General features: G+C 46.9%; 1 protein-coding gene across 1 annotated transcript in view; it reads left to right on the top strand.

Moving 5' to 3' along the window:
• Positions 1-12,172: 12,172 nt before the first annotated feature.
• LOC306968640 (double C2-like domain-containing protein alpha) overlaps positions 12,173-20,744 on the top strand; it is a 42,216-nt gene continuing 33,644 nt past the window's right edge. Inside the window, exons 1-2 of the mRNA XM_079564078.1 lie at positions 12,173-12,248; positions 12,641-12,741. Of these exons, the coding sequence (XP_079420204.1) occupies positions 12,708-12,741 (34 nt within the window). The 5' untranslated portion in view covers positions 12,173-12,248; positions 12,641-12,707. The remainder of the gene's footprint in view (positions 12,249-12,640; positions 12,742-20,744) is intronic.

Raw genomic sequence — 20,744 nt, 5'->3', positions numbered from 1 at the left:
CATTCTGTCCTCTTAGGCTGTTACGTAGGCCTGTGTAGCACCTCATTTGAAAGCTAAGACCCACAAAACTGATCTTTTTCCTCGCGTTGTTGTTGTATTGTGTCAACTTTGGTATGTTTTTTTTTTTTTCATTTTTGTTGAATTTTTATAGAATTTTTGTCACATTTTTGTTGAATTTTTGTTGAATTTTTGTCACATTTTTGTTGAATTTTTGTCACGTTTTTGTTGAATTTTTGTCACATTTTTGCTGATTTTTTGTTGAATTTTTGTTGAATTTTTGTTGAATTTTTGTCAAATTTTTGTCGAATTTTTGTCGAATTTTTGACGATTTTTTGTCGATTTTTTGTCGATTTTTTGTCGATTTTTTGTCGAATTTGTTGCATTTTTTGTCGAATTTTTGTCACATTTTTGTTGAATTTTTGTCACTTTTTTGTTGAATTTTTGTCACTTTTTTGTTGAATTTTTGTCACATTTTTGTCACTTTTTTGTTGAATTTTTGTCACTTTTTTGTTGAATTTTTGTCACATTTTTGTCACTTTTTTGTTGAATTTTTGTCACTTTTTTGTTGAATTTTTGTCACATTTTTGCAGAATTTTTGTCACATTTTTGCAGAATTTTTGTCACTTTTTTTGTTGAATTTTTGTCACATTTTTGTCGATTTTTTGTCACTTTTTTGTCGATTTTTTGTCACTTTTTTGTTGAATTTTTGTCACTTTTTTGTTGAATTTTTGTCACTTTTTTGTTGAATTTTTGTCACATTTTTGTCGCGTTTACATCCTTGTTTTCTTCTCATTTTTCGTGCCTGTTTTGGTGCTTTTTTTCCCCAAGAAGCTTTTTGATTTCGGGTAAAGCCAAACTGGAGAAAATGGGATCCGTTCAGGTGGGAGTTAAGAGGTTAAACAGCTTCACATTTTCCATATCCCAGTTGCTTCATCTTCTTTTATTCAAAGTGTTCGGGCACAGAATTTTACATGAAACTTCTCCTCCAGAGACATGTAGATGGAGCTGACCAGACCAGAGACGTGTAGATGAATCTGACCAGACCAGACCCGAGCGCTGAAGCATGTGTAGATTGAATCATCGTGAACGACTTCAGTCCTTTGACCGTGAGCTCCAAACACCAGGAGGAAACAAACCCCCCCCTGTGTTTGTCATGTCACCTCCATTCCCTCTGAAGACGAGTGGATTAGGAGCTTCACCGAGGAGCCTCATTAACCCTCGTGACTCCAGCGTCTGATAAGGATTAAAGAAAGACGAGGACAAAGGGGAGGATGAGGAGACGAGGAGACGAGGAGTGCGGGGTTTGAAGATGAGAGGGAGCCGTCGAAGAGAAAGTTCCTCTTCACTCAGACTGCTGGTTCTAAAGTCCATGAAAACATTAACGTATCAACGACAGGGACCAGAACCAGAACCTCCAAGTCCGAGGCCGTGACCCTCACTGAAGGTCACGAGGTCTGGGTAACGACGTGAGAGTCAGGAGCTCAATATGTAAAAGTGCTTAAAGTGCTTTGTTTAACCCCTTAACTCCAAATCCAAAAGCTTCTGGAAAAAAGCTGTGAAAATAGCAACAAAACTGAGACGAAAACAATGATGGAAATGTGACAAAAAAGTGAGAAAAATGTGACAAAAAAATTAGACAAAATGGATAAAAAAATGGATGAAAAAATGACAAAAATCCGACAAAAAAAATGACAAAAATCCGACAAAAAATGAGAAAAAATTGATTAAAAAAATGGATGAAAAAATGACAAAAATCCGACAAAAATGTGACAAAAAAAGACATAAATTTGATAAAAGATTTGACAAAAAAATGACAAAAATGTGACAAAAATGTGACCAAAAAAAAGACAAAAAATGGATAAAAAATTGACTAAAAAAGTTACAAAAATGTGACAAAAATGTGAAAAAAATGAGACAAAAAATAAATAAAAAAAATTGATACAGATTGGATTAAAAAAATACAAAAATGTGACCAAAAAATGACAAAAAATTGATAAAAAATTGACAAAAAAGTTACAAAAATGTGATAAAAATGACAAAAATTTGAAAAAATGACAAAAATGTAAAAAAAAAAATGAGAAAAAAATGAGACAAAAATGTGGAAAAAAATGTGACAAAAAATAACAAAAAAAGTTACAAATATGAGCTGAATACCCAACAAAACAATGATGGAAACAAAATCTGATGCCGTGAGGAAAAAGATCCTCTGGGTTCAGGCGGGAGTTAAGAGGTTAAAGTGGAAACAGTATAAATGTGGAACATTTGAGCGAGCAGAAGTGTCTGAGCACAGACCCTATAGCAGCGCAGCCTGAGGCGTCATTAGCAGCTGCAAAGCTTTAAGAGTCGAGCTTTATCTGTGACTCCAGGAGCGACAGTGAAGCCAATGATCCGCCTGCACAGAGGAGAGGAAGAGGAGAGACACTGTTCAAAGTCTTCTTCTCTGTCAGAGTGAGACCAAAACACACAGGGATAAACTGGCACAATGGCAGAAGTTCAAACGAAGCTTAGTAAACACTGTGACACTTATGTTTTCAGAATCTTTCTTTCTATTAAACGTTCTAGTAGATTGACTCACGTTTTTCTACTCGTCACCTGTGGCTTGTGGAGCAAAGAGGGGCGGAGTCAAACCATCACAGATCCATGAGGAAAACTCAGTATTGTCAGGCTTTGTTCTGCCATTGTTCTCCTGCTCCTCCTCCTGACCTTATTTGGAGTCTGGCTGGGTGTGGTCGTGGCTCCTCCTCCTGACCTTATTTGGAGTCTGGCTGGGTGTGGTCGTGGCTCCTCCTCCTCACCTTATTTGGAGTCTGGCTGGGTGTGGTCGTGGCTCCTCCTCCTCACCTTATTTGGAGTTTGGCTGGGTGTGGTCGTGGCTCCTCCTCCTCACCTTATTTGGAGTCTGGCTGGGTGTGGTCGTGGCTCCTCCTCCTCACCTTATTCGGAGTCTGGCTGGGTGTGGTCGTGGCTCCTCCTCCTCACCTTATTTGGAGTCTGGCTGGGTGTGGTCATGGCTCCTCCTCCTTTCCTTATTTGGAGTCTGGCTGGGTGTGGTCATGGCTCCTCCTCCTTTCCTTATTTGGTGTCTGGCTGGGTGTGGTCGTGGCTCCTCCTCCTCACCTTATTCGGAGTCTGGCTGGGTGTGGTCGTGGCTCCTCCTCCTCACCTTATTTGGAGTCTGGCTGGGTGTGGTCGTGGCTCCTCCTCCTCACCTTATTTGGAGTCTGGCTGGGTGTGGTCATGGCTCCTCCTCCTTTCCTTATTTGGTGTCTGGCTGGGTGTGGTCGTGGCTCCTCCTCCTCACCTTATTTGGAGTCTGGCTGGGTGTGGTCGTGGCTCCTCCTCCTCACCTTATTTGGAGTCTGGCTGGGTGTGGTCATGGCTCCTCCTCCTTTCCTTATTTGGAGTCTGGCTGGGTGTGGTCATGGCTCCTCCTCCTTTCCTTATTTGGAGTCTGGCTGGGTGTGGTCATGGCTCCTCCTCCTTTCCTTATTTGCTCTCTGGCTGGGTGTGGTCGTGGCTCCTCCTCCTCACCTCCTGTACACGTGTAACATGCTGATGCAGCGCAATGTTTAATAAAGATTAGAGAAATAAAAGTGTCCCTCCGCTGCTGCAGATCCAAGGTGAGCGGGCGGGACAGAGAGGCCTCGCGCTGGACACCGATCGAATGCTCAAAGTTACCAAATGTACAGGATTTAACTGATCAGAAACTGTCATATCGGCTGCAGAGGAGTTGCAGAGTTATGAAATAATTGCAAGAAAACTGTATCGTTTTGGAACATTTGCTCTACAGCTGCAGGATTCTTGGAGCGGCTGAATTGGAAAAAAAAAAGTTGCTCTGCGCCCTGTGAAATGCGCTTCTTTCTTTTGGACTGAGCTGTGGCGACACACGGAGCATCATCAGGAGGTAAAGACTGACACACGATGGAAACGTCTCCTTAAAACTCAGATCAGACCTGGTGTTGTGGCACTTGAGGCGTGTGTGGTTTATTTATGGAAAACTGTTGTTTGGCGTGTGTTTGGTGTTAGGCATGTGTTTGGTGTTAGGCGTGTGTTTGGTGTTTGGCGTGTGTTTGGTGTTTGGCGTGTGTTTGGTGTTTGGCGTGTGTTTGGTGTTAGGCGTGTGTTTGGTGTTAGGGGTGTGTTTGATGTTAGGCGTGTGTTTGGTGTTTGGCGTGTGTTTGGTGTTAGACGTGTGTTTGGTGTTTGGCGTGTGTTTGGTGTTTGGCGTGTGTTTGGTGTTAGGCGTGTGTTTGGTGTTTGGCGTGTGTTTGGTGTTAGGGGTGTGTTTGGTGTTAGGCGTGTGTTTGGTGTTTGGCGTGTGTTTGGTGTTAGACGTGTGTTTGGTGTTTGGCGTGTGTTTGGTGTTTGGCGTGTGTTTGGTGTTAGGCGTGTGTTTGGTGTTAGGGGTGTGTTTGATGTTAGGCGTGTGTTTGGTGTTAGGCGTGTGTTTGGTGTTAGGGGTGTGTTTGGTGTTAGGCGTGTGTTTGATGTTAGGCGTGTGTTTGGTGTTAGGCGTGTGTTTGGTGTTAGGGGTGTGTTTGGTGTTAGGCGTGTGTTTGATGTTAGGCGTGTGTTTGGTGCTAGGCGTGTGTTTGATGTTAGGCGTGTGTTTGGTGTTAGGCGTGTGTTTGGTGCTAGGCGTGTGTTTGGTGTTAGGCGTGTGTTTGGTGTTAGGGGTGTGTTTAGTGTTAGGCGTGTGTTTGGTGTTAGGGGTGTGTTTGGTGTTAGGCGTGTGTTTGATGTTAGGCGTGTGTTTGGTGCTAGGCGTGTGTTTGATGTTAGGCGTGTGTTTGGTGTTAGGCGTGTGTTTGGTGCTAGGCGTGTGTTTGGTGTTAGGCGTGTGTTTGGTGTTAGGGGTGTGTTTAGTGTTAGGCGTGTGTTTGGTGTTAGGCGTGTGTTTGGTGTTAGGGGTGTGTTTGGTGTTGGGCGTGTGTTTGGTGTTAGGGGTGTGTTTGGTGCTAGGCGTGTGTTTGATGTTAGGCGTGTGTTTGGTGTTAGGCGTGTGTTTGGTGTTAGGGGTGTGTTTGGTGTTGGGCGTGTGTTTGGTGTTAGGGGTGTGTTTGGTGTTGGGCGTGTGTTTGGTGTTAGGCGTGTGTTTGGTGTTAGGGGTGTGTTTGGTGTTGGGCGTGTGTTTGGTGTTAGGCATGTGTTTGGTGTAAGGCGTGTGTTTGGTGTTAGGCGTGTGTTTGATGTTAGGCGTGTGTTTGGTGTTAGGCGTGTGTTTGGTGTTAGGGGTGTGTTTGGTGTTGGGCGTGTGTTTGGTGTTAGGCATGTGTTTGGTGTAAGGCGTGTGTTTGGTGTTAGGCGTGTGTTTGGTGTTAGGCGTGTGTTTGGTGTTAGGCGTGTGTTTGGTGTTGGGCGTGTGTTTGGTGTTAGGCGTGTGTTTGATGTTAGGCGTGTGTTTGGTGTTAGGCGTGTGTTTGGTGTTAGGCGTGTGTTTGGTGTTAGGGGTGTGTTTGGTGTTAGACGTGTGTTTGGTGTTTGGCGTGTGTTTGGTGTTAGGCGTGTGTTTGGTGTTAGGCGTGTGTTTGGTGTTAGGCGTGTGTTTGGTGTTAGGCATGTGTTTGGTGTAAGGCGTGTGTTTGGTGTTAGGCATGTGTTTGGTGTTAGGCGTGTGTTTGGTGTTAGGCATGTGTTTGGTGTTAGGCATGTGTTTGGTGTTAGGCATGTGTTTGGTGTTAGGCATGTGTTTGGTGTTAGGCGTGTGTTTGGTGTTAGGCATGTGTTTGGTGTTAGGCGTGTGTTTGGTGTTAGGCATGTGTTTGGTGTTAGGCATGTGTTTGGTGTTAGGCGTGTGTTTGGTGTTAGGCATGTGTTTGGTGTTAGGCGTGTGTTTGGTGTTAGGCATGTGTTTAGTGTTAGGCGTGTGTTTGGTGTTAGGCATGTGTTTGGTGTTAGGCATGTGTTTGGTGTTAGGCGTGTGTTTGGTGTTAGGCATGTGTTTGGTGTTAGGCGTGTGTTTGGTGTTAGGCGTGTGTTTGGTGTTAGGCGTGTGTTTGGTGTTAGGCGTGTGTTTGGTGTTAGGCGTGTGTTTGATGTTAGGCATGTGTTTGGTGTTAGGCGTGTGTTTGGTGTAAGGCGTGTGTTTGGTGTTAGACGTGTGTTTGGTGTTAGGCGTGTGTTTGGTGTTAGGCGTGTGTTTGGTGTTAGGGGTGTGTTTGGTGTTAGACGTGTGTTTGGTGTTTGGCGTGTGTTTGGTGTTTGGCGTGTGTTTGGTGTTAGGCGTGTGTTTGGTGTTAGGGGTGTGTTTGGTGTTAGGCGTGTGTTTGGTGTTAGGCGTGTGTTTGGTGTTAGGGGTGTGTTTGGTGTTAGGCGTGTGTTTGGTGTTAGGCGTGTGTTTGGTGTTAGGCGTGTGTTTGGTGTTAGGGGTGTGTTTGGTGTTAGGCGTGTGTTTGGTGTTAGGCGTGTGTTTGGTGTTAGGCGTGTGTTTGGTGTTAGGCGTGTGTTTGGTGTTAGGCGTGTGTTTGGTGTTAGGCGTGTGTTTGATGTTAGGCGTGTGTTTGGTGCTAGGCGTGTGTTTGGTGTTAGGCGTGTGTTTGGTGTTAGGCGTGTGTTTGGTGTTAGGCGTGTGTTTGGTGTTAGGCGTGTGTTTGGTGTTAGGCGTGTGTTTGGTGTTAGGCGTGTGTTTGGTGTTAGGCGTGTGTTTGGTGTTAGGCGTGTGTTTGGTCACAAGATCTGGCCCTCTGTCTCCGAGCCGGCCTGGTGTGGCCTCGGGGTCAGAACAGCTGGAGGAGGTGATGAAGAGGAAGGAAATGGATGGATGTTTGTGTTCCTCAGCTTCACCTCGTGTGGACCGAAGAGTCCAATTCACGTCATGAGGAAGAGTCACAGCCTGGAGTTCACTTTTCTCAACAATCTGCGCCTCAGAATCACGGACAGTAACGGGAAACTGACTCAATAACAAGTTCACATGATTTTGAAGTCCTGAACATCCTCCTCCTTTTATTAAAAGCACCAGCCCAGAACAAACAGCTGATATTGGAGCTTCATGAACCCAGAATCCACTTCACTGAACACGTCTGAATAATGAATCCAGTATTTCTCACAAATACTTTATAAGAAGCACATTTGGGCCCCTGTGACTGAAATGAGAGATTTAAAAGAGGATTTATTTTGGATGTGACACAAAGAAAAAGTCATTTGAGGTTTTTTGAAGCCAATTATCTGGGCCTCGTTGGTAAATAAATCAACGCTTCACAATGATGTCAGAAAAGGGATAATGAGGGCGAGATTCAGAAGCTTTAAGACGAAACACGAGGACAAGCCAGGTTTCTGTTTGTGTCACAGAATAAATCATGTTCAGAGCCAGGTTTAAATGTGTGGTTTTTGAGTGAACCACCCAGTGCAAAGGGGAAATTCAAGCACCTGGTGGCACAGTGGTTAGTGCTTGTGCAGGCTTGACCTTCTACATGTTCTCCCCATGTCTGTGTAGGTTTCCCCTCCCACTAAAAACATGTACAATAGCTGAATCCTCCAGCCAGGAGAAGGGTCCCCTACAGGTCGTCCAAAATCAACACAAGAACAAGAACCAAGAGGTCCCTATGCTAAAGTGGCTATGATAGTTAGCATCAGATGTCCCGATGCTAAAGTGGCTATGATAGTTAGCATCAGATGTCCCTATGCTAAAGTGGCCATGATAGTTAGCATCAGAGGTCACTATGCTAAAGTGGCTATGATAGTTAGCACCAGAGGTCTCTATGCTAAAGTGGCTATGATAGTTAGCTTCAGAGGTCCCTTTGCTAAAGTGGCTATGATAGTTAGCATCAGAGGTCCCTATGCTAACGTGGCTATGATAGTTAGCATCAGAGGTCCCTATGCTAAAGTGGCCATGATAGTTAGCATCAGAGGTCACTATGCTAAAGTGGCTATGATAGTTAGCACCAGAGGTCTCTATGCTAAAGTGGCTATGATAGTTAGCTTCAGAGGTCCCTTTGCTAAAGTGGCTATGATAGTTAGCATCAGAGGTCCCTATGCTAACGTGGCTATGATAGTTAGCATCAGAGGTCCCTATGCTAAAGTGGCTATGATAGTTAGCTTCAGAGGTCCCTATGCTAAAGTGGCTATGATAGTTAGCACCAGATGTCCCTATGCTAAAGTGGCTATGATAGTTAGCATCAGATGTCCCTATGCTAAAGTGGCTATGATAGTTAGCTTCAGAGGTCCCTATGCTAAAGTGGCTATGATAGTTAGCTTTAGAGGTCCCTATGCTAAAGTGGCTATGATAGTTAGCTTCAGAAGTCCCTATGCTAAAGTGGCTATGATAGTTAGCACCGGAGGTCCCTATGCTAAAGTGGCTATGATAGTTAGCTTCAGAGGTCCCTATGCTAAAGTGGCTATGATAGTTAGCTTTAGAGGTCCCTATGCTAAAGTGGCTATGATAGTTAGCTTTAGAGGTCCCTATGCTAAAGTGGCTATGATAGTTAGCTTCAGAGGTCCCTATGCTAAAGTGGCTATGATAGTTAGCTTCAGAAGTCCCTATGCTAAAGTGGCTATGATAGTTAGCATCAGAGGTCCCTATGCTAAAGTGGCTATGATAGTTAGCTTCAGAGGTCCCTATGCTAAAGTGGCTATGATAGTTAGCTTTAGAGGTCCCTATGCTAAAGTGGCTATGATAGTTAGCATCAGAGGTCCCTATGCTAAAGTGGCTATGATAGTTAGCATCAGAGGTCCCTATGCTAAAGTGGCTATGATAGTTAGCTTCAGAGGTCCCTTTGCTAAAGTGGCTATGATAGTTAGCATCAGAGGTCCCTATGCTAACGTGGCTATGATAGTTAGCATCAGAGGTCCCTATGCTAAAGTGGCTATGATAGTTAGCTTCAGAGGTCCCTATGCTAAAGTGGCTATGATAGTTAGCATCAGATGTCCCTATGCTAAAGTGGCTATGATAGTTAGCTTCAGAGGTCCCTATGCTAAAGTGGCTATGATAGTTAGCTTTAGAGGTCCCTATGCTAAAGTGGCTATGATAGTTAGCTTCAGAAGTCCCTATGCTAAAGTGGCTATGATAGTTAGCACCGGAGGTCCCTATGCTAAAGTGGCTATGATAGTTAGCTTCAGAGGTCCCTATGCTAAAGTGGCTATGATAGTTAGCTTTAGAGGTCCCTATGCTAAAGTGGCTATGATAGTTAGCTTCAGAGGTCCCTATGCTAAAGTGGCTATGATAGTTAGCTTCAGAAATCCCTATGCTAAAGTGGCTATGATAGTTAGCATCAGAGGTCCCTATGCTAAAGTGGCTATGATAGTTAGCTTCAGAGGTCCCTATGCTAAATTGGCTATGATAGTTAGCACCAGACATGGAGAAGATGAATTTGTTGCTTCTGTGATAGATCTTTCCATAACTGTCAAATCCAAGTTTAGATCCGTGTGCAGCGAGTTGTGTTGATTCTCCATTAAACCACTCTGTTTTCTGTTTTCTGTTTCTCATTCACTAAATAACGATTTTCCCTCTGCTTCGGAGATGATTCCGTAATGTAGGTCATGGGTGTTGAAAGAATGGAGATTCCTCATCCGTCTTCCCGTGTGGAAGTCTCCGGGCCTGTTCTTAATCCTCCGCGCTCGTATCTTTATTGTCACATCGCCTCCTCACGTTCTTTCCTTTCTCTCACATTTCCTCTCGTTAAACCCTCATTAGACAAACAGAGGAGAGAATCCGATCAGAGGAGGTTTAATCGAGTCAGGACCCGCAAACCTGTGTCTCCTCTTTCCTCTTTCCTAACTCCTTCCTCCTGAACAGACGTGGAGGAGCCGCAGGTGGAAACATGGATTATTCACACACAGATGCTGACATGATGCTGTAATCCATATATGGTCATGTCCTTAGTGGGAGACAGCAGCGGTTAAAGACGGGAGGAACAAACACAGGGCGGGGCATCGATAAACGATACAAGTTTGGTTCCCGGAAAAATGTCTAACACACAATCCAGACCATTGTTCATGATATTTGTAGCACCGCAGCTTATTCTATGTTATAGTTATGGACACAGGCTGTGGCTCGTTTGAAAGCTGAGACTCTCAGCTCTGCGTAGGTGAAAACGGTTTAATTCTACGTGCTGCAGTTCCTGAGAAATCCTCAGCTAAACAGAGGCAGATTTATTTCTAGGAACAGAGATAATGCTTGTTTTAAGAAACACTCTCCTTTCTGATTAACTCCTCCTCTCTCCTCTTTCCTCTCTCCTCCTCTCTCCTCCTCTCTCCTCCTCTCTCCTCCTCTCTCCCTCCTCTTTGCTCTCTCCCTCCTCTCTGCTCTATCACTCCTCTTCCTCTCTCCTCCTCTCTCTCCTCTTTCCTCTCTCCTCCTCTCTCCTCCTCTCTCCCTCCTCTCTGCTCTATCACTCCTCTTCCTCTCTCCTCCTCTCTCCCTCCTCCTCTCTCCTCCTCTCTCCTCCTCCCTCCTCCTCCTCTCTCCCTCCTCTCTCCTCCTCCCTCCTCTTTCCTCTCTCCTCCTCTCTCCTCTTTCCTCTCTCCTCCTCTTTCCTCTCTCCTCCTCTTTCCTCCTCCCTCCTCCCCCTCTCTCCTCCTCTCTCCTCCTCTTTCCTCTCTCCCCTCCTCTCTCCTCCTCTCTCCTCCTCTCTCCTCCTCTTTCCTCTCTCCCCTCCTCTCTCCTCCTCTCTCCTCTCTCCTCCTCTCTCCTCCTCTCTCCTCTCTCCTCCTCGTTCCTTCTCTCTCCTCCTCTCTCCTCCTCTCTCCTCTCTCCTCCTCTCCTCCTCTCTCCTCCTCTTTCCTCCTCTCTCCTCCTCTTTCCTCCTCTCTCCTCCTCTCTCCTCCTCTCCTCCTCTCTCCTCCTCTCTCCTCCTCTCTCCTCCTCTCTCCTCCTCTCCTCCTCTCTCCTCCTCTCTCCTCCTCTTTCCTCCTCTCTCCTCCTCTTTCCTCCTCTCTCCTCCTCTCTCCTCCTCTTTCCTCCTCTCTCCACTCTCCTCTCTCCCCTCCTCTCTCCTCCTCTTTCCTCCTCTCCTCCTCTCTCCTCCTCTCCTCCTCTCTCCTCCTCTCTCCTCTCTCCTCCTCTCCTCCTCTCTCCTCCTCTCTCCTCCTCTTTCCTCCTCTCTCCTCCTCTCTCCTCTCTCCTCCTCTCTCCTCTCTCCCCTCCTCTCTCCTCCTCTCTCCTCCTCTTTCCTCCTCTCCTCCTCTCTCCTCCTCTTTCCTCTCTCCCCTCCTCTCTCCTCCTCTCTCCTCCTCTTTCCTCCTCTCTCCTCCTCTCTCCTCTCTCCTCCTCTTTCCTCTCTCCCCTCCTCTCTCCTCCTCTCTCCTCCTCTTTCCTCCTCTCCTCCTCTCTCCTCCTCTCTCCTCTCTCCTCCTCTTTCCTCTCTCCCCTCCTCTCTCCTCCTCTCTCCTCCTCTTTCCTCATCCCCTCCTCTCTCCTCCTCTCTCCTCTTCTCTGGACAGACACTAACATTATGTGAAGAGGAAAATGCCTAAAAAGTAAAATGTGATAAAAAATTTGAAAAATTAGATTAAAAACGTGAGAAAAAAGGCGAGAAAAACATGGCAAAAAAAACAACTAAAACCTGAAAAACAAAAACATGGAACAAGCTTAGATGAGCTACAGTCTGTATATACAGTGTTCATGTGGAGTCAATGAGGAGGCAGGAGATTCGGAAACAGGAGGAAGAGGAGGGAGAGAGGAGGAGTGAGGAGGGAGAAAGGAGGAAGAGAGGAGGGAGAGAGGATAGAGGAGGGAGAGAGAGGAGGAGGGAGAGAGAGGAGGGAGAGAGAGGAGGGAGAGAGGAGAGAGGAGGGAGAGAGGAGGAGGAGGGAGAGAGAGGAGGGAGAGAGAGGAGGGAGATTGGAGGAGGAGGAGGAGGAGGGAGAGAGGAGGAGGAGGAGGAGAGAGAGGAGGGAGAGAGGAGGGAGAGGAGGAGGAGGAGGAGAGAGAGGAGGGAGAGAGGAGGGAGAGAGGAGGGAGAGAGGAGGGAGAGGAGGAGGAGGAGGAGAGAGGGGAGGGAGAGAGGAGAGAGAGAGAGGAGGGAGAGAGAGGAGGTAGAGAGGAGGAGGGAGAGAGGAGGGAGAGAGGAGGGAGAGGAGGAGGAGGAGGAGAGAGGGGAGGGAGAGAGGAGAGAGAGAGAGGAGGGAGAGAGAGGAGGTAGAGAGGAGGAGGGAGAGAGGAGGGAGAGGAGGAGGAGGAGAGAGAGGAGGGAGAGAGAGGAGGGGGAGGAGTGCAGTGAGCAGAGAGAGAGAGAGAGAGAGAGAGAGAGAGAGAGGAAGACACTCGTTCGCTCAGATTCCACCTGTTCCACTGGAGGAATCTCTGCTCTGCGGTGAGGACTCTGCTCTCGCCTCCTACATCCTCCTCTGTCTCCTCATCGTCTCCTCGCCTCCTCGCATGCTGTAACCTCAACCCCACCCCCCCTCACCTCCCCCCCCCCCCCCCCCCCCCCCCCCCTCGCTCATTCCCGCTCAGTCTCCCGCACGATCCACCAAACCATTGCAACACTTTGCATCAAACCAGAAAAAACCCCATCCAAAACGAGACTTAAAGCAAACGAAAACCCGGCCAAAAGGAAACTAAATTCTGGGACTTCTGGACATTTCCGAGAGACCGCGGGCCGTTTTGTTTGCTTTAACCCGCTTTAGCCGCGGTCAGACCCCGGTGAGTCCGGCCGTGCTCTAGATCCCGGATCAGTCCCGCTCCTGTGCTTTGTCTTTGCAGAGAATGAGCGAACGAAAGAAAGGAGGAGACGAGGAACAAGGAAGAAGGAAAGGAAAGAAGTGAAGACATGAAGGAAGGACGGAGGAAAGAAGACTACAAAGGTCAGTCCGGGAAACTTCTGCTGAGGGTCTGAGACGTGGAGACGGGTTCTGCTCAGAGGGGCTTCGGATCGGGTTTGGTTGAATAAACTTATTGTCTTTTAGGCTCAGAGCTCAGCGAGTCTGTGGGTGAGTCACAGAAAAGTGTGGAGTCTGTAGATGTTTTCAACCTCTTAACTCCCGCCTGAACCGAGAGAATCTTTTTCCTCACGTCATCAGATTTTTCTTTTCCATCATTTTGTTGTTGGGTTTTCATCTCATTTTTGTCACTTTTTCGTCATTATTTGCAATTTTTCAAAATATTTTTTGTCAAATTTTTATCACATTTTTGTCACATTTTTGTCCAATTTTTTTCTTTTTTTTTTCTTTTTTTTGCCAAATGTTTGTATTTTTTTGTCAAATTTTTATCACATTTTTGTCATTTATCGTCATTTTTTTTACTAACATTTTTGTCATTTTTTTGTCACATTTTGTCATTTTTTTGGTCATTTTTTTGTCAAATTTTTGTCATTTTTTTGTCATTTTTTTGCCAAATGTTTGTATTTTTTTGTCAAATTTTTATCACATTTTTGTCCAATTTCTGTCCTTTTTTCGTCAATTTTTTGCCATTTTTTTGTATTTTTTGGTCAAATTTTTATCACATTTTTATCACATTTTTGTCATTTTTTCGTCACTTTTTTGTCACATTTCCATCATTGTTTTCGTCCCAGTTTTGTTGCTATTTTCTCACCTTTTTCCCAGAAGCTTTTGGATTGGGGTAAAGTCAAACTGGAGAAAATGTGCTCGGTTCAGGTGGGAGTTAAGAGGTTAAAGAGACAGAGGCCTATTTCAAGACATTCACTACAGCCATTTTGAGAGAGACATTTTATAAAAGGCAGTTATTCTAATTTACTGCATTTACAGACCAACAGAAGGTTTGTCATCATTGTAGTGTGATATAGACTGGACAGACACAGACAGCGCCATAGAAGGGGGCGTGGCCTCACAGAAGGGGAAGGAAGTATGTTTTGGGAAAATCAGAATCAGAACAGGACGAGATGCAAGTTAATCATTTCGATGCTGCTACTGCCACCTCAGGTCATATGCGTAACTGCAGTCTCTATGTTAAGCTCGTACATGAAACTTTGACCCAAATTATCACCTTTCTGAGTGACAGGTCTGAGCTCATTCTACACACGAGGACATGGCTGGAACATGTAGGGGGAGGAAAACACATTTAAACATGTTTAACCCCTTAACTCCCACCTGAACCGAGCACGTTTTCTCCAGTTTGGCTTTACCCCAATCCAAAAGCTTCTGGAAACAAGCTGTGAAAATAGCAACACAACTGAGACGGAAAAAATGATGGAAATGTGACAAAAAAGTGAGAAAACATTGACAAAAACGTGACAACAAATTGATGAAAAAGTGGCAAAAAATGTCACAAAAATGTCACAAGAAATTGACAAAAAATGACAAAAAAATTACAAAAAATTGATTAAAAAAAATGTGACAAAAAATGACAAAAATGTGATTAAAAAATGACGAAAAAATGACAAAAATGTGATTAAAAAACGAAAAAAATTGACAAAAAAATGACAAAAATGTGATAAAAAATTTACAAAAAAATGACAAAATTGTTACAGAAAATGACAAAAAAATGACAAAAATATCACAAGAAATTGACAAAAAATTGACCAAAAAAATGACAAAAATGTGACAAAAATGTGATAAAAAATTGACCAAAAAAATGACAAAAGTCTAACAAAAATTTGACCAAAAAATGACAAAAAAAACCAAACAAAAAACTTACAAAAATGAGTTGAATACCCAACACAAAAATGATGGAAAAAAAAATCTGATGACGTGAGGAAAAAGATCCTCTCGGTTCAGGCGGGAGTTAAGAGGTTAAACTCCATATAGTCCCTTTACAAGAACAGGCCACTGTTTTTCCATACTAAGAGATGTTCTTACCTGAGCTTAGACGAGTTCATGTGTACCTGTCTGCTCTTCACGCGTGTCCATGACCATATTTGGATTCCAGCATCATCTCAGTCACAGTCGTTCGTGCTACACATGGACACCAAACATGTTAGTATTTGTGAATGAAAAAGCGTGGGGAAGACCAGGGAGCCACACAGACATGTTGGAGTCACTTCATGAATCTCAGAGAATAAACATCGTAAAGAGAGAGTTTGGGCTGATTTTTGCAAAGATGTTAAGGAGAAAATGAGTTCAAAATGCGTGTGAAGGATCGATGTTTTCTCCTGCGACTCGACTTAATCAATAATCACTCAAATTAAACAGCAGAGTGTTTGCCTGAGGGTTTCATTCAAACCACACAGTTATTGGTTTCTGGTCCGGCTCGAAGGACCGTTTCAGATGTGACAGAGTTCTGGTGACAGTAGGAAAGCGGGTGTTAGTACACAGGGTTCTGGGTGTTTGTACACAGGGTTCTGGGTGTTAGTACACAGGGCTCTGGGTGTTAGTACACAGGGCTCTGGGTGTTAGTACACAGGGCTCTGGGTGTTAGTACACAGGGCTCTGGGTGTTAGTACACAGGGTTCTGGGTGTTAGTACACATGGCTCTGGGTGTTAGTACACAGGGTTCTGGGTGTTAGTACACAGGGTTCTGGGTGTTAGTACACAGGGCTCTAGTGTTAGTACACAGGGTTCTGGGTGTTAGTACACAGGGTTCTGGGTGTTAGTATGCAGGGCTCTGGGTGTTAGTACACAGGGTTCTGGGTGTTAGTACACAGGGCTCTGGGTGTTAGTGAACAGGGCTCTGGGTGTTAGTACACAGGGCTCTGGGTGTTAGTACACAGGGCTCTGGGTGTTAGTACACAGGGCTCTGGGTGTTAGTACACAGGGTTCTGGGTGTTAGTATGCAGGGCTCTGGGTGTTAGTACGCAGGGTTCTGGGTGTTAGTACACAGGGTTCTGGGTGTTAGTACACAGGGCTCTGGGTGTTATTATGCAGGGCTCTGGGTGTTAGTACACAGGGCTCTGGGTGTTAGTACACAGGGCTCTGGGTGTTAGTACACAGGGCTCTGGGTATTTGTACACAGGGTTCTCGGTGTTAGTACACAGGGCTCTGGGTGTTAGTACACAGGGCTCTGGGTGTTAGTACACAGGGCTCTGGGTGTTAGTACACAGGGTTCTGGGTGTTAGTACACAGGGCTCTGGGTGTTAGTACACAGGGCTCTGGGTGTTAGTACACAGGGCTCTAGTGTTAGTACACAGGGCTCTGGGTGTTAGTACACAGGGTTCTGGGTGTTAGTACACAGGGCTCTGGGTGTTAGTACACAGGGCTCTGGGTGTTAGTACACAGGGCTCTGGGTGTTAGTACACAGGGCTCTGGGTGTTAGTACGCAGGGTTCTGGGTGTTAGTACACAGGGCTCTGGGTGTTAGTACACAGGGCTCTGGGTGTTAGTACACAGGGCTCTGGGTGTTATTATGCAGGGCTCTGGGTGTTATTATGCAGGGTTCTGGGTGTTAGTACACAGGGCTCTGGGTGTTAGTACACCGGGCTCTGGGTGTTAGTACACAGGGCTCTGGGTGTTAGTACACAGGGCTCTGGGTGTTAGTACACAGGGCTCTGGGTGTTATTATGCAGGGCTCTGGGTGTTATTATGCAGGGTTCTGGGTGTTAGTACACAGGGCTCTGGGTGTTATTATGCAGGGTTCTGGGTGTTAGTACAAAGGGCTCTAGTGTTAGTACACAGGGCTCTGGGTGTTAGTACACAGGGTTCTGGGTGTTAGTACACAGGGCTCTGGGTGTTAGTACACAGGGCTCTGGGTGTTAGTACACAGGGCTCTGGGTGTTAGTACGCAGGGTTCTGGATGTTAGTACACAGGGCTCTGGGTGTTAGTACACAGGGCTCTGGGTGTTATTATGCAGGGCTCTGGGTGTTATTATGCAGGGTTCTGGGTGTTAGTACACAGGGCTCTGGGTGTTAGTACACAGGGCTCTGGGTGTTAGTACACAGGGCTCTGGGTGTTAGTACACAGGGCTCTGGGTGTTAGTACACAGGGCTCTGGGTGTTATTATGCAGGGCTCTGGGTGTTATTATGCAGGGTTCTGGGTGTTAGTACACAGGGCTCTGGGTGTTATTATGCAGGGTTCTGGGTGTTAGTACGCAGGGTTCTGGGTGTTAGTACACAGGGCTCTGGGTGTTATTATGCAGGGCTCTGGGTGTTAGTACACAGGGCTCTAGTGTTCGTACACAGGGTTCTGGGTGTTAGTACACAGGGCTCTGGGTGTTTTTATGCAGGGCTCTGGGTGTTATTATGCAGGGCTCTGGGTGTTAGTACACAGGGCTCTGGGTGTTTGTACACAGGGTTCTGGGTGTTAGTACACAGGGCTCTGGGTGTTAGTACACAGGGCTCTGGGTGTTAGTACACAGGGCTCTGGGTGTTATTATGCAGGGCTCTGGGTGTTATTATGCAGGGTTTTGGGTGTTATTATGCAGGGCTCTGGGTGTTAGTACAAAGGGCTCTAGTGTTAGTACACAGGGTTCTGGGTGTTAGTACACAGGGCTCTGGGTGTTTGTACACAGGGTTATGGGTGTTAGTACACAGGGCTCTGGGTGTTAGTACACAGGGCTCTGGGTGTTAGTACAAAGGGCTCTAGTGTTAGTACACAGGGTTCTGGGTGTTAGTACACAGGGCTCTGGGTGTTTGTACACAGGGTTCTGGGTGTTAGTACACAGGGCTCTGGGTGTTAGTACACAGGGCTCTGGGTGTTAGTACACAGGGCTCTGGGTGTTAGTACACAGGGCTCTGGGTGTTAGTACACAGGGCTCTGGGTGTTATTATGCAGGGCTCTGGGTGTTATTATGCAGGGTTCTGGGTGTTAGTACACAGGGCTCTGGGTGTTAGTACACAGGGCTCTGGGTGTTATTATGCAGGGTTCTGGGTGTTAGTACACAGGGTTCTGGGTGTTAGTACACAGGGCTCTGGGTGTTATTATGCAGGGTTCTCGGTGTTATTATGCAGGGTTCTGGGTGTTAGTACACAGGGTTCTGGGTGTTAGTATGCAGGGCTCTGGGTGTTATTATGCAGGGCTCTGGGTGTTAGTACACAGGGCTCTGGGTGTTAGTACACAGGGTTCTGGGTGTTAGTATGCAGGGCTCTGGGTGTTAGTACACAGGGCTCTGGGTGTTAGTACACAGGGTTCTGGGTGTTATTATGCAGGGTTCTGGGTGTTCATACACAGGGCTCTGGGTGTTAGTTTGCAGGGTTCTGGGTGTTATTATGCAGGGTTCTGGGTGTTATTATGCAGGGTTCTGGGTGTTAGTACACAGGGCTCTGGGTGTTAGTACACAGGGCTCTGGGTGTTAGTACACAGGGTTCTGGGTGTTATTATGCAGGGCTCTGGGTGTTCGTACACAGGGCTCTGGGTGTTAGTATGCAGGGTTCTGGGTGTTATTACGTAGGGTTCTGGGTGTTCGTACACAGGGCTCTGGGTGTTAGTACACAGGGTTCTGGGTGTTAGTACACAGGGCTCTGGGTGTTAGTACACAGGGCTCTGGGTGTTAGTATGCAGGGCTCTGGGTGTTAGTACACAGGGTTCTGGGTGTTAGTACGCAGGGTTCTGGGTGTTAGTACACAGGGCTCTGGGTGTTATTATGCAGGGCTCTGGGTGTTAGTACACAGGGCTCTAGTGTTCGTACACAGGGTTCTGGGTGTTAGTACACAGGGCTCTGGGTGTTATTATGCAGGGCTCTGGGTGTTATAATGCAGGGCTCTGGGTGTTAGTACACAGGGCTCTGGGTGTTTGTACACAGGGTTCTGGGTGTTAGTACACAGGGCTCTGGGTGTTAGTACACAGGGCTCTGGGTGTTAGTACACAGGGCTCTGGGTGTTATTATGCAGGGCTCTGGGTGTTATTATGCAGGGTTTTGGGTGTTATTATGCAGGGCTCTGGGTGTTAGTACAAAGGGCTCTAGTGTTAGTACACAGGGTTCTGGGTGTTAGTACACAGGGCTCTGGGTGTTTGTACACAGGGTTCTGGGTGTTAGTACACAGGGCTCTGGGTGTTAGTACACAGGGCTCTGGGTGTTAGTACAAAGGGCTCTAGTGTTAGTACACAGGGTTCTGGGTGTTAGTACACAGGGCTCTGGGTGTTTGTACACAGGGTTCTGGGTGCTAGTACACAGGGCTCTGGGTGTTAGTACACAGGGCTCTGGGTGTTAGTACACAGGGCTCTGGGTGTTAGTACACAGGGCTCTGGGTGTTAGTACACAGGGCTCTGGGTGTTAGTACACAGGGCTCTGGGTGTTCGTACACAGGGCTCTGGGTGTTCGTACACAGGGTTCTGGGTGTTAGTACACAGGGCTCTGGGTGTTAGTACACAGGGCTCTGGGTGTTATTATGCAGGGTTCTTGGTGTTAGTACACAGGGTTCTGGGTGTTAGTACACAGGGCTCTGGGTGTTATTATGCAGGGTTCTGGGTGTTATTATGCAGGGTTCTGGGTGTTTGTACACAGGGTTCTGGGTGTTAGTATGCAGGGCTCTGGGTGTTATTATGCAGGGCTCTGGGTGTTAGTACACAGGGCTCTGGGTGTTAGTACACAGGGTTCTGGGTGTTAGTATGCAGGGCTCTGGGTGTTAGTACACAGGGCTCTGGGTGTTAGTACACAGGGTTCTGGGTGTTATTATGCAGGGTTCTGGGTGTTCATACACAGGGCTCTGGGTGTTAGTTTGCAGGGTTCTGGGTGTTATTATGCAGGGCTCTGGGTGTTCGTACACAGGGCTCTGGGTGTTAGTATGCAGGGTTCTGGGTGTTATTACGTAGGGTTCTGGGTGTTCGTACACAGGGCTCTGGGTGTTAGTACACAGGGTTCTGGGTGTTAGTACACAGGGCTCTGGGTGTTAGTACACAGGGCTCTGGGTGTTAGTATGCAGGGCTCTGGGTGTTAGTACACAGGGTTCTGGGTGTTAGTACGCAGGGTTCTGGGTGTTCGTACACAGGGCTCTGGGTGTTAGTACGCAGGGTTCTGGGTGTTCGTACACAGGGCTCTGGGTGTTAGTACACAGGGCTCTGGGTGTTAGTACACAGGGTTCTGGGTGTTAGTACACAGGGTTCTGGCTGTTAGTACACAGGGCTCTGGGTGTTAGTACACAGGGCTCTGGGTGTTCGTACACAGGGCTCTGGGTGTTCGTACACAGGGCTCTGGGTGTTAGTACACAGGGCTCTGGGTGTTCGTACACAGGGTTCTGGGTGTTCGTACACAGGGCTCTGGGTGTTAGTACACAGGGCTCTGGGTGTTCGTACACAGGGCTCTGGGTGTTCGTACACAGGGCTCTGGGTGTTCGTACACAGGGCTCTGGGTGTTAGTACACAGGGCTCTGGGTGTTCGTACACAGGGCTCTGGGTGTTCGTACACAGGGTTCTGGGTGTTAGTACACAGGGCTCTGGGTGTTCGTACACAGGGCTCTGGGTTTTCGTACACAGGGTTCTGGGTGTTTGTACACAGGGCTCTGGGTGTTCGTACACAGGGTTCTGGGTGTTAGTACACAGGGTTCTGGGTGTTAGTACACAGGGCTCTGGGTGTTAGTACACAGGGCTCTGGGTGTTCGTACACAGGGCTCTGGGTGTTCGTACACAGGGTTCTGGGTGTTAGTACACAGGGCTCTGGGTTTTCGTACACAGGGCTCTGGGTGTTCGTACACAGGGCTCTGGGTGTTCGTACACAGGGTTCTGGGTGTTTGTACACAGGGCTCTGGGTGTTCGTACACAGGGTTCTGGGTGTTAGTATGCACAGGCTGTCGTGGGGGGATTTACAGTGCGGCGTTTGGAGGAAAATAAACCTCAGAGATGAGACACAGAGCGTTTCCGCTGCGTGAGACGACAGGAGAATCCACAAACTAACATGTGTGTGGGAGGATTAACATACGCTGTTTCACATGTTCACTCGCCACACGCTTAGCTACTCCTCCCGCCACACGCTTAGCTACTCCTCCCGCCACACGCTTAGCTGCTCCTCCCGCCACACGCTTAGCTGCTCCTCTCGCCACACGCT

This window comes from Gobius niger (assembly GCF_951799975.1).
Source record: "Gobius niger genome assembly, chromosome: 10".
Taxonomy (NCBI): domain Eukaryota; kingdom Metazoa; phylum Chordata; class Actinopteri; order Gobiiformes; family Gobiidae; genus Gobius; species Gobius niger.
This window is presented reverse-complemented; position numbering and strand designations above follow the sequence as displayed.